Source organism: Myxine glutinosa, chromosome 11, assembly GCF_964187855.1.
Source record: "Myxine glutinosa chromosome 11, kmMyxGlut1.1, whole genome shotgun sequence".
Lineage (NCBI taxonomy): Eukaryota > Metazoa > Chordata > Myxini > Myxiniformes > Myxinidae > Myxine > Myxine glutinosa.
In genome coordinates, this window is record NC_136271.1 from 24,821,793 (window position 1) to 24,838,003 (window position 16,211).

General features: G+C 41.6%; 3 protein-coding genes across 4 annotated transcripts in view; all 3 read right to left on the reverse strand.

Moving 5' to 3' along the window:
- Window positions 1–6,086, reverse strand: part of LOC137436100 (DDB1- and CUL4-associated factor 11-like) — a 193,879-nt gene extending 187,793 nt beyond the window's left edge. The window contains exons 1-2 of the mRNA XM_078786499.1: window positions 5,846–6,086; window positions 5,390–5,496 (exon numbers count right to left, since the gene is read on the reverse strand). Of these exons, the coding sequence (XP_078642625.1) occupies window positions 5,390–5,496; window positions 5,846–6,071 (333 nt within the window). The 5' untranslated portion in view covers window positions 6,072–6,086. The remainder of the gene's footprint in view (window positions 1–5,389; window positions 5,497–5,845) is intronic.
- LOC137436505 (cadherin-13) overlaps window positions 1–10,690 on the reverse strand; it is a 677,612-nt gene extending 666,922 nt beyond the window's left edge. The window contains exon 1 of the mRNA XM_068130356.2: window positions 10,602–10,690. The gene's annotated coding sequence lies outside the window, so the exon portion shown is untranslated. The remainder of the gene's footprint in view (window positions 1–10,601) is intronic.
- A 5,121-nt stretch (window positions 10,691–15,811) lies between these two features.
- Window positions 15,812–16,211, reverse strand: part of LOC137436507 (cadherin-like protein 26) — a 55,585-nt gene continuing 55,185 nt past the window's right edge. For both annotated transcript variants that reach the window (XM_078786495.1, XM_078786496.1), the window contains one exon: window positions 15,812–16,076. In XM_078786495.1, coding sequence (XP_078642621.1) covers window positions 15,939–16,076 — 138 coding nt within the window. In that variant the 3' untranslated portion in view covers window positions 15,812–15,938. The remainder of the gene's footprint in view (window positions 16,077–16,211) is intronic.

Below are 16,211 nucleotides of genomic sequence, written 5' to 3' on the forward strand. Positions count from 1 at the left end.
CCTCCACCAGAAGAAGTTAGCTTGCAGTGATTAATTCGGTGAATTCCGTCTCAACTTCGGATATTTCCGGCCTTGAAAAACTATCCGTATTTCTAAACTAAATATGTAAACCGCTTATACCGTATTTCTGGCAGTGAAAAACTATCCCCGACGGCCACGAGATTTCTAAAAAATAATTCTTCGTCAATGTTAGAATATTTGACGCCGTTTTCACCCTCCGAAACGGGTAATAACCTTTAAAAATATATTTTTTCAAATGCTCGAATCTCATTGGTTCTGGTGTTTGATGACGATTTTCGTTGAAGACAACGAGGTTGGTCTTAACGTATTTTAATTACAAATTAGAGGTTCATTAGATTGTGAATCAAAGAACGACGGGTGAAACAAACTCCTATTTAACTCTTTCGCAATTGTTTTATGCAAACTTCCGCATCCGGTCGATGGCGGCCACCATTGAGTGATTTCATTTTAGAAATATTTTTGCAAATGCTCGACTCTCATTGGGTCCGGGGTTTGGTGACACGTTTCGTTGAAGATAACCAGGCCCGTGCGGGCCGAAGTTGGTCTTAAAGTATTTTAATAATACATTGGAGGTGCATAAGATTGTGAATAAAACAATGACGGGTGAAAGAAACTCCTAATGAACGTTTTTAATTTGTTATGCATACTTCCGCATCCGCAAGATGGCGGCCTCCACTGCGCTTCGGAATTCTCGAGCCAAGGCATAATCAGGTTTTCAACATAATACGTACGTGTTCATTGACAACACCGGCTTTGCCGGCTATTATTTACCAAGTAGACTCGGTTCCAATACTGAGTTTACCTCTCTCCGATTTTCTTCTCCACTGTTGTTGCTTCTCATTTGCTCACGGTTCTGAATTTCCCTTTTGTTGTGACAACTGCAGCTGAATGAGTTTCAAAAGGCCTTATGGCGTATGCCTTTTTGTGAAAAAAGTAGAGAATCGTGGAACAGCTAGAACACATAACATAACATAACTAGAAAGAGCAATCAGAGGTTGCCAACCCTTGCCAGGACGTGTTTTTAGTGTTTTTTAAGGCTTTTGTGTTAAAACAAATATGGCGGCCAAACACGTGACCGATGGCGGCCGAACCACGTGACTGATGACGTCATTATTATTTTTTCTCCACCAATTTATCCTTAGATGACGCTCAAGAAATTTCATCTTGATAGGATGAAGTTTTGTACTTGTCGAATTATGACGTCATAATGGAGGTACCTATGACATCATTAACATATTTTATTCCGCATGGAGAGTTCTTTACAATGAGCCATGTCTCAATTTTTTATATTCAGCACTTTCGGAGATATAGAGGTGCAAAGTTTTTTGTGTTTTCCAAGATGGCGCCCGTAACAAGTGACCTATGACGTCATAATTATCATTCAAAAATTCTGCAGGTGGGGTTGCACCTATGGTGAAAATTTCCTGTCAATCCGACCAACGGTTGCAGAGAAAATCATATTTATTCTGTGCGGACAAACAGACAAACAGACAAACAAATGGACTCAAATGCAATACCATCTCCTCAGGCGAGGGTAATAACTAAGCAACAGAAAGCAGTGAAACACACCAACAACAAGGTAGAGGGACAAGAAGCAGAACAATAGGTAGAGGGGAAGAATTAATGCAAGGGGAAGGGGAGGAGGACACAGGGGATGAACAAGATTGATACAAGCTGAAATAGAGCAAGAAGAAGAGAAAACTCAAGATGAAAAATAAAATCGCACAAAACATGAAAGAGCGTGGAAGGAAGCCATCTTGAATCCCTGGAGGGAAGAATGAGAATGTACATAGAGGGTATTCACAGTGAGTCTGGATTTTGTAAGTCGGTTACTTGCAAACTGTGTGTGCCTTGCAGAAGTCTGCGGGGTACAGGGGATGGAAAGGGCAGAGGATGCAAGACCAGAAAGGAGGGCGTTGAAGACAGGCCACTGGACTGTCTGTGAAGTGGCAGTAGCAGACCCAAACACAGGTTAATCGTGGAAGATTCCAATGATTTTGAGGGCCTTGGTCTCCATGGCTCGAATATGTGTAAGGCATGACGTCAGAGTGTCAGCCTAAAGGGGAGAGGGGAGCTGTACCCATTGAGTTGAGGATGAAGGCCTTGTATGTTATAAGAAGTTCAGATTTACCAAGGATTATTGCCCTCCGAAAGAAAAAAACCTGGAAGAGGGCAGCTTCATGATTTTAGAGATGAGAAAATGTTTTGAATTGCCTAAGTGTAGGGTAGAGACAGTCTCGTCTTCCACAGTCTCCTTCCTCGAATTTAATGGATAAAATAATGTGTGTGAATGGTTAGTGCTGTGGCCTGGCCTTGGGTGACCTTGTTGAGATTGCATGGTAAACATTATCCAGGTCACCTAAAGGTGACACGCAAAGTTCTCCTGCTCATGACACGCAAAGCTCGCCCGCTCCAAATCTTATATGTGTGCTTAATAACTTCAGCACATTTGAAAGCAAAAGATGAAAAGAACGTCTTCTTCTTCTTCTTTTCAACACAAGAACCATGACAGAAACAGGCTCAATGCCAATCTTAACAAAAAGCATGATCACCTAAAGAGGGGTTAAAGTAAAGCCCCATTTTTCACCCACAAAAATGACCAACTTTTTAACGTTTTGACCCATACTCTTCTTCTTCATAGACAACATGTGCTCCTCCCTTCCCTTTATAAAATGTATAGTTGCACCTCTGGATATGTGTACATATACGTTACAAACAATGGAAATGTATATACGAATCATATTTGGATTGCATATGTTTTGTTGTCCCAGATTTAAAATCCCAATTGCCTGTAAAGTGTATGAATCATACATGACAACATTCATATTTTGCTTGGATTCTTTTCTCAGGATACTTATCCATTCAACGCAATATTCATTGAAGAATTTTTTTTAAGTTAACACGTTTCTTTCAAGCATTTGTGCTTTTTTAACTCTTAAATGCAGGCGTCAAAAATCCGACATAAACGCCTCGGAGGCCCAACGGATGTATTTGTGTAATGTTTTTTTTTTTTATAGTTTTTTTTTCTTTCATATCCCTTTTCAATCCAAGTCGATGCTCATAGATGTGTATTTGCTCAGAAAATGTGAATCATTGATCCTATTAGTTGGAAAATCCCATACAAGTAATGAATCTTTTTTCTTTTTTTTTGCAATTTTTTTTTGTTATTGGTTTTTCAACTTTTTTCCCTCTAAAAATTTGAGGATTATGGAGGAGTATTTGCTCAAAAAATATGATTCACTAATCATTATTTAGAATGTATATGTCCACAACTGTCAAAAATCCTACACCTATGCAGCCATTGGGCCTCGGAGGCCCCACGAATGTATTCGTGTAACGTTTTTACATTTTCATATTTTTGTATATACATATATACATATATATATACATACATACATACATACATATATATATTATATTATATATATATGTATATATATATATATATATATATATATATATATATATACACACATATGTATATATATATATATGTGTATATATATTGTCTTGAACACAAAGCCAAGTTGGTGTGTTCCCCTGTTTTATAATGTGTTCTCGCTCGAGGAGGCAAGACTTTATATACCAAAAACTGTTACAGAGCGTTGGTATTGCCGAAGCAGTTTCTTGGCAAGAGTTATACTGGATGGTTTGCCGTTGCCTTCATTGCATTGTTTTGTCTGTACTCTATCCTTTCAAATGCTAAGCGTCAAGCAAGGAAGCAGCACGTACCATTTTAAAAGTCCTTGATACGACTCGGCCAGGGTTTGAACCACCGACCTCATAGACTCAGAGCGCGCACACCACCCATTACGCTAGCTTGTCTGGTTGCCTATACACACACACAATATTAAAAATAAATGACGAAACAACATTTAATTCACAATCTTGTGAGATTCTGTCATCTCAGGATATGTGTTGGAGGGACAGATGGATTGACAAGTGTATTATTATAGAGAATAAGACTAGATGGCAGAATGATAACGAGGTGCGATATTTTGTGTAAAGCAAAGGGTTCATGTACCAAATACTACTGCCATATCATAATTATTTCCATTTTTTGCAATAATCATTTGTACCAATAATACTTTTACCACCTAGTAATAAGTACACATTTATGACTCATGTAAGCATATTACGTTTCCATAATTATTTGCAATGCTCCAAACGTTTCTCCCCACCTGTGGAACAAACTCTGTCTGTTCAATCTCACTGTTCCTTTCAGTTTCAAGAAGGCTGTTTACCTCGTCAGGTCATCATCCTCCATTCGTACTAATGATCTGTTTTAAGCTCAACACATCTCCCCTTCCTTTACAGGTGTTTTCTCTCACCTATCTCCACTCACCTTTCCATTTATTCATTCCATTACTCCTTATGTTCCATTTTCCCTTCCTGTTCTATCGGCTCCTTATTTGTTGTGCATGAGCTTGTATTAAGCTTATTAACCACCTGTGTTTTTCCTAAACTCTTCTCCTTTGTCTTGTTCTTCCGTTTGCCCATTTTCCTCCAATGTCCCTCTGTTGTGCTTATCTACACTGCTGTTGGTGTGTTCTCCTGTTTCCCAGTCTGTTTTCGCTGTTCTGTTCTGTTTTATCACTTTTCCAGGAGCCTAGACTTTATATATCAAAAATAAATCACAAACATGGGAATGGAAACAGAAAGGGTATGGGTGTGAGGTGGGAACTCTTTTTTCATCTATCTATAATTCCAGTAATCTCTGTGTGTGTGTGTGTGTGTGTGTGTGTGTTTGTCTGTGACCGCTGTTTCTCGACAACCACGGGTCCGATATACTTGAAACTTGCCAGGTATATTGCTGGGGACCCGAAGATGTGCCTTTTCAAGGTTTCATATTAATCGGAGAAGTAGTTACCGAGCTATGGCGATTTCTTTACCAAACTCCGCAAGCCGTTCGCTTTGGACCAAACCATTTCATGTAAATAGAGGGGGGGGATTGTCACCGTACTCGCAAGCCGTTCGCTTTGGACCAAACCATTTCATGTAAATAGAGGGGGGGATTGTCACCGTACTCGCAAGCCGTTCGCTTTGGCTTTGCGAATGGACCAAACCATTTCATGGACCAAACCATTTCATGTAAATAGAGGGGGGGGATTGTCACCGTACTCGCACCCACGTACCCACGTACCCACGTACGGGCATTGCACCCACGTACGGGCATGCCCTAGTACATAATAAAAGATGACACCCAATTATACGTTGGCTACGTAAGTGGCTACGCATCTGGCTACACACATTACTGGTGAGTTATTGAAAGTAATAATATGATAAAATGTAGAGCAAATTTGGAGAGAAGCAAAAATATGGAAGTCATGCAATTTATTGTCTTGGACACGAGTGTTCATCGTCATACCGAGGAAGTTGTGATGATGGGCTCATATGGGTGCCAATGCACGTCCCGTACACATGCTGAATGTCCGTGCAGCTGATGCACTATTCGTCCGGAGAGCAAGTCATAAACTGCAGCACAATGAAATACCAAAAAAACAAAAAACTAGATTGATTAAAAGTGTGTGTGTGTGTGTGTGTGTGTGTGTGTGTGTGTGTGTGTGTGTGTGTGTGTGTGTGTGTGTGTGTGTGTGTGTGTGTGTGTTTGTCGTGGGGGGAGGAAAAGCTGGATTATAAGCTCTATCAAGTTTGTTTTGCTACCCAAAAGTTACAGTTTGAATCTCAAGTCGTCTTAAATATGCTTTCACAATGTCCCTGCCATTTCCGTAATTAAAGTACAACCTTCCACATGGCTTTCAGTTCATGTAATATTAAGATTCTTCTCTTAGATTACGCAATCAAATCTCCATTCGTTTCTTACTGATGACACGGCCGGTAGAGCAGCCAGTGTAGATGTAGCGTTGCCCAGTACTGCAGCTTGGGCTAAATCGACACCGAATTAGCGTGTGGAGAACACCATGTCCTCGATATGTCATCACCGATGTGTCTCCTCGAAGTTTGTGCTTCTTCAGTGCTGAAATGAAGATATAATTTGGACAAAATGGAGTTGGGATGATGAGCGTGAGAATAAAAAGTATTCCGGACATTTGACTTTCATTGAAATGAGAAAAATTAAAATATTTCGTTGTAAAAATACACAAAAAAAAAGAAAACGTGCAAAACGAGATTCAAGGTGAAATTACATGACAAGTTCCTATTATTATCAATATTGCAAAGACTTGGAAGAAGAAAAAAAATAATTATATCCTAACCCGTTGTTTATTTACTTATATTTTTGCCTTAAAAAAAATAATAATAATAATAACCTTTTCTGCTGTTTTCCAGTTTATCTATATTTTTTATTCATCATGTGCATTCTCCAATCAATTTATTGTCTTCCGGAAATACCAGAAAAGACCGAGTTGAAATAATGCCCTAAGAGTAAAGAGCATAGGTGGGCACCGGTCCGTTACTCCGTTACTAACGAAGTTACTTTTTTGAGTAACGGAGTAACGGACCCGTAACTTTTTTTTTACTGTAACGGACCAAGTAACGGAAGTGAATTTTTGGTCCGCTACTCCGCTACTTTTTGCTCCGATACTCCGTTAGTTCGCTACTTTTTGGCAGCTTGAATATCCAACAACTAATAGCGTGCGCCGATACAAATGAAGCCGAGCTGCGGCGATAGCTGACCTCCATTTCCGTTCCGTGTTCAGAACTTCAGTTCTGCATTGTTCTTACTTCTTAGCAGCAGCAGCATCGTTTCTCTATCGTCCAACTTAACTTGTCTTGAAGGATGACAAGCTGATGGACATGGCCTTCCGCAAGGAGCCAGTCCTGATGCGCGTCTTCGCCAAATACAACACGGCCGTCCCTTCCAGCGCCTCCGTGGAGCGCCTCTTCTCCATGGGCAAGGACGTCATCAGGGCAAAGAGAGCCACCCTCTCCGATGCCAGCTTGGAGCGTCTCATGTTCCTCAAGGTAAATAACGTAAAAAAGATTATATTTAGTGTACTTCTTTTTTAACGTTTCTTTGTACTTAAATTAACTACTGTGCGCTCAAACTGTGCGCTACTGTGCATCAAGGCCTTCTTTCGGTGAGTGCGCAAGTCACACTTAATTCAATGGATACATTTATGCTTTAATTACAGGGCAACCGCCACCTACAGCATGCCAAAATCACCAATTTTCACCCGATTGACCTGAAATATACAGAATTTGCAAATTGGGTCGCTGAATTAGTTCACCAATCAAAAGCTAGAAGCTGATTGTTTGTTTTTAAGATCTAAAGTTCAAAGGTCAAGGCTGCATAAAATCATCAATTTTCAGTTTGTTTGTTTTTTTTAACTGTTTTCATTATTTTGAGCATATGGAAGAAGAATGCAAAGACGAATACAAACGGTGGCGAACAGGCTTTGCATTTTCAGATGCTTTCTAGTTTGTAGGAATTGGATTCCTTCATTATAAATTTTGATTTATTATTTTCGGCCTCTATTGTGCAATCTATCTTGAAGACAACCTGTCACGTGTCAGATTCATCAAGTCGTGAGTCTTGTGCAAATTTATTTTACAGAACTCAAGAATTTATGGGACAGAAAAATAATCGGCTGTAGTTATGAACGAATTAAACTGGGACGCTAATTACATTGAATAATGATGGAACTGCACATATTGCAAGCACTACTACCGGATAGACATTTTAAGTCTCGCCTTCGGGCTGTCTAGCCTGGGTTGGAATCCCAAACCAGCTACAAACTGTCATCCTGGTGTCTAACAGGCAGGAAGAGGCATCAATGTGTGTGTGGAACCTCGGATGGACGTTAAACTAGGCGTCCCATCTGTTACGTGAAGCTGTTACATCTGTTACTTGGTAGACATGAATCATACAGTGTCCTTCACAAAGAGTAGGCAAGCTATCGCCAGCACATTGAACAAATTACAAATTATTGATCTGACCTACAGGGGACACTGCATAAGAAAGGAAATTAATGAATTCTGACAGGAATATAATGTTGAATGTGTAAAAGTCACAAGGTGCTCTGCTACTTTTAGTGAGCATTCATAAAACAAACAAAAACAAAAGAAAACCAAACCAAACCAAAAACCAACAAAAACAAACAAAATCAACAAAACAAACAGCAACAACAAAACCAACAAAAACCAACAACAACTACTACTACTACGACTACTACTATAACAACTACTACTACTACTTTAATGACCCCAATATTATTGTCATCCTTCTTTTGGGTTCCTCCATGGAAAGGTTTTGGCCCAAGTCTTTCACAAACCAGTTAGAGCAGGACGTCAAGGAGTGAACGTCGTCACCGATAAGCTCTGTTTTTGACCTTTTTAAGCGCTTTTTTTATTTCTTCCCTTTGTATAATAAAAAAATACGCTTTCCGGCGTTTCTTTGACTTTATTTAATAAAAGTAGCGGAGTAACAGAGTAACGGTAACTTCCGTTACTTTTTGTAACGGAGTAACGGATAACGAAGTTACTTTTTTGAGTAACGGAGAAACGGGTAACGAAGTTACTTTTTTGATTAACGATGCTCACCTATGCCTAAGAGTAGCACAATGTTCTAAGTATTGTGAACATATTATACTGTTGTGGTGTGTTGAGTAGAGGGGAATAAGAGTTGTGCAGAGAAACTCAGTTAGAGGTGGACTGACAGCGTGAGGGCACTCTCTGCCAACGATAGTCCCAGTTCTGCTGTGTGACTGCATTCCACGAGGCATCAAGGCCTTCTTTCGGTGAGAAGCGCCGCACGTCCCACTATTTTATTCTGATTTTGATTATTAGTCCGGTTCCGATTCCGATTATTATTATTATTACTATTCAGATTCCGATTCTGATTCCGATTATTATTCCGATTCTGATTATTAGTCCGGTTCCGATTCCGATTATTATTATTATTATTATTCAGATTCCGATTCTGATTATTATTATTCTGATTCCGATTCCAATTTAGATTGATTCTGATTCCGATTGTTATTATTATTATTATTATTCCGATTCTGATTATGATTCTGATTTAGATTATGATTCCGATTATTATTATTATTCCGATTCCGATTATTATTATTATTCCAATTCTGATTATGATTCCGATTCCAATTATTATTATTATTCCGATTGTGATTCTGATTATTATATTCTGATTCCGATTCCGATTATTATTATATTCCGATTCCGATTCCAATTTAGATTGATTCTGATTACGATTGTGATTATTATTATTATTCCGATTGTGATTCTGATTATTATATTCTGATTCCGATTCCGATTATTATTATATTCCGATTCCGATTCCAATTTAGATTGATTCTGATTACGATTGTGATTATTATTCCGATTCTGATTATTAGTCCGGTTCCGATTCCGATTATTATTATTATTATTATACAGATTCCGATTCCGATTCTGATTATTATTATTCTGATTCCGATTCCAATTTAGATTGATTCTGATTCCGATTATTATTATTATTATTATTATTATTATTCCGATTCTGATTATGATTCTGATTTAGATTATGATTCCGATTATTATTATTAATCCGATTCCGATTCCGATTCCGATTATTATTATTATTCCAATTCTGATTATGATTCCGATTCCAATTATTATTATTATTCCGATTGTGATTCTGATTATTATATTCTGAATCCGATTCCGATTATTATTATATTCCGATTCCGATTCCAATTTAGATTGATTCTGATTACGATTGTGATTATTATTATTATTCCGATTCCGATTCCGATTATTATTATTATATTCCGATTCTGATTCCAATTTAGATTGATTCTGATTCCGATTGTGATTATTATTATTAATCCGATTCCGATTGTGATTGTGATTATTATATTCTGATTCCGATTCCGATTCCAATTTAGATTGATTCTGATTCCGATTGTGTTTATTATTATTCTGATTCCGATTGTGATTATTATAAATCCGATTCCGATTCCGATTATTATTATTATTATTATTCCGATTCCGAGTCTCTTTCTGATGTACGTACCATACTTTGTTACAGAGCATCGGTGATGCCAAAGCACTATCTTGTGCAAGGATTACACCAGGTGGTTTGCCATTGCCTTAACAGCAGAAGTTAGAACAGGAATTTGGAATTTGTTCAGCGTACTTGCGATAGCTCGCCTACTCTTCACGAAAGACACCGTGGGATCTTTAACGTCCACCAACTAGTATCGGCAGACGGAACACTTAGTTTAACGTCCATCCGAGGGACGGCACCCACATTGATGAATCACCAGGATCACTGTTTATGGCTGGATCGGGATTCGAACCAAGGTTAGACAGCTTAGAGGCGAATATTCGCACCTCTGGGCTATCCTGCCAGCCCTGTTACTTTATATAATAATAAATTGCTTCTTATATTGCTTTACTCTCTGGGATCATTTCTTGTTTATTCTGGCACATAATTTCAATTTCAAGACAATATCTTAACAGAAACATATTTTTTGTGTGACGTCAATTACATTTTACAGCCTTTCTCCCCTTGACCCTGCTTTGTAAACAAAATGTTTTTTAGAATGGATTTTAATCAAAGGGACAGAAAGAAACAAGTTTGTCAAAAGAAGAAATGTGAGGTTGGGAAGAAACCATACCGGAAATGTGAAGATTTGGCAAATTGTACGGAATCTCGTCCTGATCGTGCATGCACACTCGTGGTAAAGGAATATTGCTTCAGTCGGTCAGTGTGCCAGTGAAATTCTTTTTTTTAATCGAACCAAACAGGAAACTTCTGCAGTTCCTTTTTTCTTACAGTTCCTTTTTTCTTACAGTTCCTTTTTTCTACATTCCCGAAACTCTCCTGCACTCCACCCCTCCTTCAGCATCCTCAAACGTATTTTTGACTCGAAGGTCTCAAGAAACTCATTTTGCAATAAATGTTCGTTTCCCATTAATCGTACACTTTTCAAAATCCAATCTCACCCCTCCTCTCCAAATCTTCCCCATCACCCCTTCCCTCCAAAACTTCCCCAACACCCCTCCCCTCCAAATCTACCCCCTTGCCCCTCCCCTCCAAATCTTCCCCATCACCCATCTCTTTCAAATATTCCCCCTTGCCCCTCCCCTCCAAATCTTCCCCATGACCCATCTCTTTCAAATCTTCCCCCCTGCCCCTCCCCTCCAAATCTTCCCCATCACCCATCCCTTTCAAATCTCCCCCCTTTCCCCTTCCCTCCTAAACTCCCCCCACACCCCTCCCCCCTGAGACTCTCACTCGCTCCTCCCCTCCTAAACTTCCCTCTCACCCATCCTCCTCAAAGCGTCCTCCCCGCTTCTTCCCCCTTCCAACTTTCACCTTCATCTCCCCCAACCTTCTGCCTCTCTCTTCCCCCTCCTCAAATAACACCTCACTGTGCCTCATCCAATCACCATCAAACCTTTTGTCTGCCCCATTCTTCCCTTTCTCCAAGCTATTCTGAAATCTCTGACACACCTTCAACAGCTCTTGTTCGTTTCCCATTAATCGTACACTTTTCAAAATCCAATCTCACCCCTCCTCTCCAAAACTTCCCCATCCCCCGTCCCCTCCAAAACTTCCCCATCACCCCTCCCCTCCAAATCCTCCCCATCACCCATCCCTTTCAAATCTCCCCCTTGCCCCTTCCCTCCCCTCCCTCCTAAACTCCCCCCACACCCCTCCCCTCCAAGACTCTCCCTCGCTCCTCCCCTCCTAGACACCCCTCCCACCCCTCCTCCTCAAAGCATCCTCCCTGCTTCTTCCCCCTTCCAACTTTCACCTTCATCTCCCTCAACCTTCTGCCTCGCTCTTCCCCCTCCTCAAATAACACCTCACTGTGCCTCACCCAATCTCCATCAAACCTTTTGTCCGCCCCATTCTTCCCTTTCTCCAAGCTATTCTGAAATCTCTGAAATCTCTGACACACCTTCAACAGCTCTCCCTACCTCTTCCTCCTCTTCCACATCTTACCCTACCCCTCCCCCCCTGTTCTGTACCCGATGCTCCCCCTTCCTCTTCATTAACGGTATGGACCTCAAACATCCGGGGCCTTCGCTCAAACTTGACTGATCTCTCCATTCAGGTTGCTTCTGACAAACCAGATGTGATCTGCTTAACAGAAACTTTCCTCCTTCATGATGTCTCTGATGCCTTGGTATCTCTCCCAGGTTACTCCCTCCTCCGGTATGATAGACCTGAGCCTCGTCCTGGAGGTGGGGTTGCTATCTTTATAAAAAACTCTCTTCCTCACTCGCCCTCCACTGCCCTCTCTCCACCTCACCCCCAGGAATACCTTTGGCTACGGCTTCCCCTTCGCTCCCACCTTTTGTTCATATGTGTGTTGTACCGTCCACCAAACAGTGATGACTCCATCTACATCTCGCTGTCTGATAATATTGACCAACTTCTATCTACCCATCCCAACTCTCTCTTCCTCATATGTGGTGATTTCAATTGTCACCATGCCAGTTGGCTGGGTGTGGGTTCCTCTCTCACCAGCCATGGCTCTTCAGCAAAGGACTTCTGCGACTCACTGGGACTGACACAATCTGTCAATTTCCCGACCCGGATCTCAGTCAACGGAGCTTCTTCTCTTCTGGATTTGGTTGTGACTAACTTCCCTGAAAATGTCTGCTGCTCTTCTTCTGCTCCAATCGGCTCATCTGATCATGTGCTTGTCAAAGTGGACATCTCTCTGACCATTCTCAGAGAGCCTCCTCAGCGTTGACGAGTCTGGCATTTCACTCAGGCCAACTGGCGAGGTCTTCAAGCAGCCATCAATCATCTGGACTGGTCTCCCATCTCTACCGCCTCTGACATCAAATCATCCTGGGAATTCTTTCAAAGTAAATTGCTCTCTCTCATGCACAGATTTATCCCATCTCGTCTTCAGTTGTCATACCCTTCCTCACGTCCATGGTACATGGATTCTTGTGGTGAGGGTGTTGCCCTGAAACAACTTGCTTTCGTCTCCTGGAAAGCAAATCCAACGGAAGGAAATCTCATTTCCTTTCACAAAGACCGAAACAAGTGTGTGTCCACCCTCAGGAGAGCCAGGAAATTATATCTCACCGTTCTCAAGACCGAACTCTCTTATCTGTCTCCCTCTTCCAAATCCTGGTGGCGTCTGGTCAAATCTGTTTCTGGTGTTTGTTCCCCCTCCATCCCCTCCCTCACCTCAAACGGCTTAACGGCTGACTCTGCACGTGAAAAAGCTGAATGCCTCAACTCTGTGTTTGCCTCTAAATATTGTGTCCCAAACCCATCCCTCTCTGCACCCACCGTACCCAGTCATACCCAGCTGCTCCTGGACTCTGTGTCCTTTCCTCCTGACAAGGTGGAAAAGTTTCTGTCAACCCTCGACTCTGATTCTGCAACTGGTCCTGACGGCATCAGCCCACGGGTCCTAAAATCATGTTCTTCCGCTCTTTCACTCCCTCTTTCTGTTCTCTTCACCCTCTCTTTTGCTCAAGGTCATCTGCCATCTGCTTGGAAATCAGCCAACATCACCGCTTTGCACAAAAAAGGTGCAAAAACAGATCCTAGCAACTACAGTCCAATCAGCCTTCTCCCAATTATCAGCAAAGTCATGGAATCCATCATTGCTTCAGATATTAAATCTTTCCTCTTCTCCAATGGCTTGATCTCTGATCATCAATTTGGTTTCAGACCTGGTCACTCTACTCTGGACATGCTGCTTCTGCTTTCTCAACAATGGATGGAGGTCCTCAACGCCAAACAGGAAATTAGAGCTGTCTCCCTTGACATTTCACGTGCCTTCGATACGGTCTGGCACCCCGCTCTGCTCACCAAACCCTCCTCCTTTGGTATCCATGGAAATCTCCATGCATGGCTGGCGGACTTCCTCTCTGGTCATAGTCAACGTGTGGCCCTGAATGGGTTTCTCTCATCTCCTCTTCCTGTTCAGGCTGGAGTTCCCCAAGGTAGTGTTCTCGGCCCTGTGCTTTTTCTGGTCTTCATCAATGATCTCTCTGACTCTCTTGAAAATCCTCTCTATCTCTTTGCTGACGACTCTACTCTCTGTCGCTCCATTCCTCATCCCTCAGATTGGCAGTCTGCAGCCTCCTCACTCTCTGCAGACCTGGACAAAATCACAGACTGGGCAAACAAATGGAACATGTCTTTCAATCCTGATAAATCTCACACTCTTACGATGTCTCTCCGAAAAGACCGACTGGAAAACCCTCCCATCCACTTTCTGAATAATCCTCTCCAAGAAGTTCTGTCACTCAAGCTTTTGGGTCTCACTATTTGCCATGATCTTTCCTGGGAAAACCACATTTCAAATCTGGCCTCCAAAGCCAGTCGCCGACTGGGCATCCTCCGTCGTGCGAAGTCCTTCCTTGGCACACCTGAGCTCCTCACCACATACAAGGCTTTCATCCACAGCTCTATGGAATACTGCTCTCCCCTCTGGTCTGGTGCTCCTGCCTCACACCTAGGTCGTCTTCACGCTGTTGAAACCAAAGCGTTCAGAATCATTGGAATCTCCCGTGATGAAGCTAACTCCAAGGGCCTTTCACTCACTCACCACAGGCAGGTTGGTGGTCTTTCCGTCTTCTACCGACTCCTCTCTGGCCTTGCCCCCCCCCCCCCAGCTCTCTCTGGGCTCTGTCCCCCAAATATTCCTACAGGTCGCACAAGATCTGCCTGCAACCCTCTTATGGTTAAACTGCCAAAATCAAGACTTTCTGCTCACCTTCACTCCTTCATTCCTCTTTTCTCCCGCCTCTGGAACAAACTCCCTCACTCTCTTCAATCCCACTCCACCCTCCAGGTCTTTAAAACAGCTGTTCACCATCATCTCTTATCCTCCCCCATCCAAAACCTTGATCTTTTCTACCCCTGCTAATTTCGGTCCCCTTGTGTTTTATACCTCTCCCCCCCCCCCCCCCCTTCCCACGCCTCTTGCCCCCAAGCCCTCTCCCTCCCACACTTCTCCCTGCTCTCAAATGTTGTGGTTGTGTGCTTCCCCTTCTCTTCCCATCTTGTCTTCCGCTCCCTCTTTTTGTATATTTTGTTTGTCTGGTTGATTTGTTTGTGAAATAAATGTTAGCTCTTTCACGAGCCTCGATTCAGTATACAAAAAAAAAAAAAAAAAAAAAACCCAGCCCTTTTATGGCAGTAGAAAAAAACAGTGAAATAAAAATGATACAAATGTATCACATTACAAACATAATAATTACCCAAGTAGCATGATGTTTGTGCAGACGAACATTTCCCAGATAAAAGTCATTCGCTTTGCCTGACATGGCAAAGTTAATCAAAGTGAAAAGGCTGAACATAATGCAACGATTGCTAATCATTGTACGTTATCTTCCATATTTATATATGTACATGAGAGTAAGAAAAGTGTGCCACTTTGGTGGAAGATGCCCAAGCAGGAATTCTATTGAATTCTGGATGATTTAAAAAAAACATGTACAATTCATCATCATCAATGTACCTAACTTTTTATAAGAGAGCGTCGATGCTGCTGAAGCAGCTTCTTTGCAAGGGTTATGCTTCAGTTTGCCATCACCTTCCCAGCATTGTCCATGCACTATCCTTTTAAATGCTGGTGTGCCAAGCAAGGAAGAAGCACGTAATATTTTAAAGGGTTACGTTTGACTCTGCTGGGGTTTGAACCAGTCTCCCAGATTCAGAGCGGATGCTCTTACTGGTATCTTACACCACCGAGTCTGGTTATTCTCAGATGACTTGATAATAATGGTGTTTGAACCTGAAACCCTCCACGGAGTTTGGATGCCATCCACATTAAAGTTGTTCTTAATCAACCACCTGTTAAGCAAAAGCTATGTTATAAGTATAAATGAAGCAGCTGAAAAGTTGCAACTATTTAATTTGGCCTGGCAAGAGTGTCTCCAATGAAGAGAGATGTAAATGCGTGATCTCGAGGCTGGGGAAGTTGAGCCAATGTATTTGCCATTGGTTGTAGTTGTCTATGCGTTGTCTATGCGTAAGGGAATTCATTTTCGTCCAAGTTGCAGCAATCCAGTGATATTACAGAATTTCCACTGCCTTCGTACGTGTAAACCAAACATACATCGCCGGCAGCAACTGACATGTCCGAATCCAACAACCTAAGGCTCTGTTGTGGGAGAGGAAGGAAAATTGGGAAAAGATGGAATGGAGGAAAAAAAAAATCAGGAAATGTCACAGGCAACTTGGTACTGGAGAGTAAATTATTTCATTTCATTTAATGCACCCAAATGTTGTTAATTGC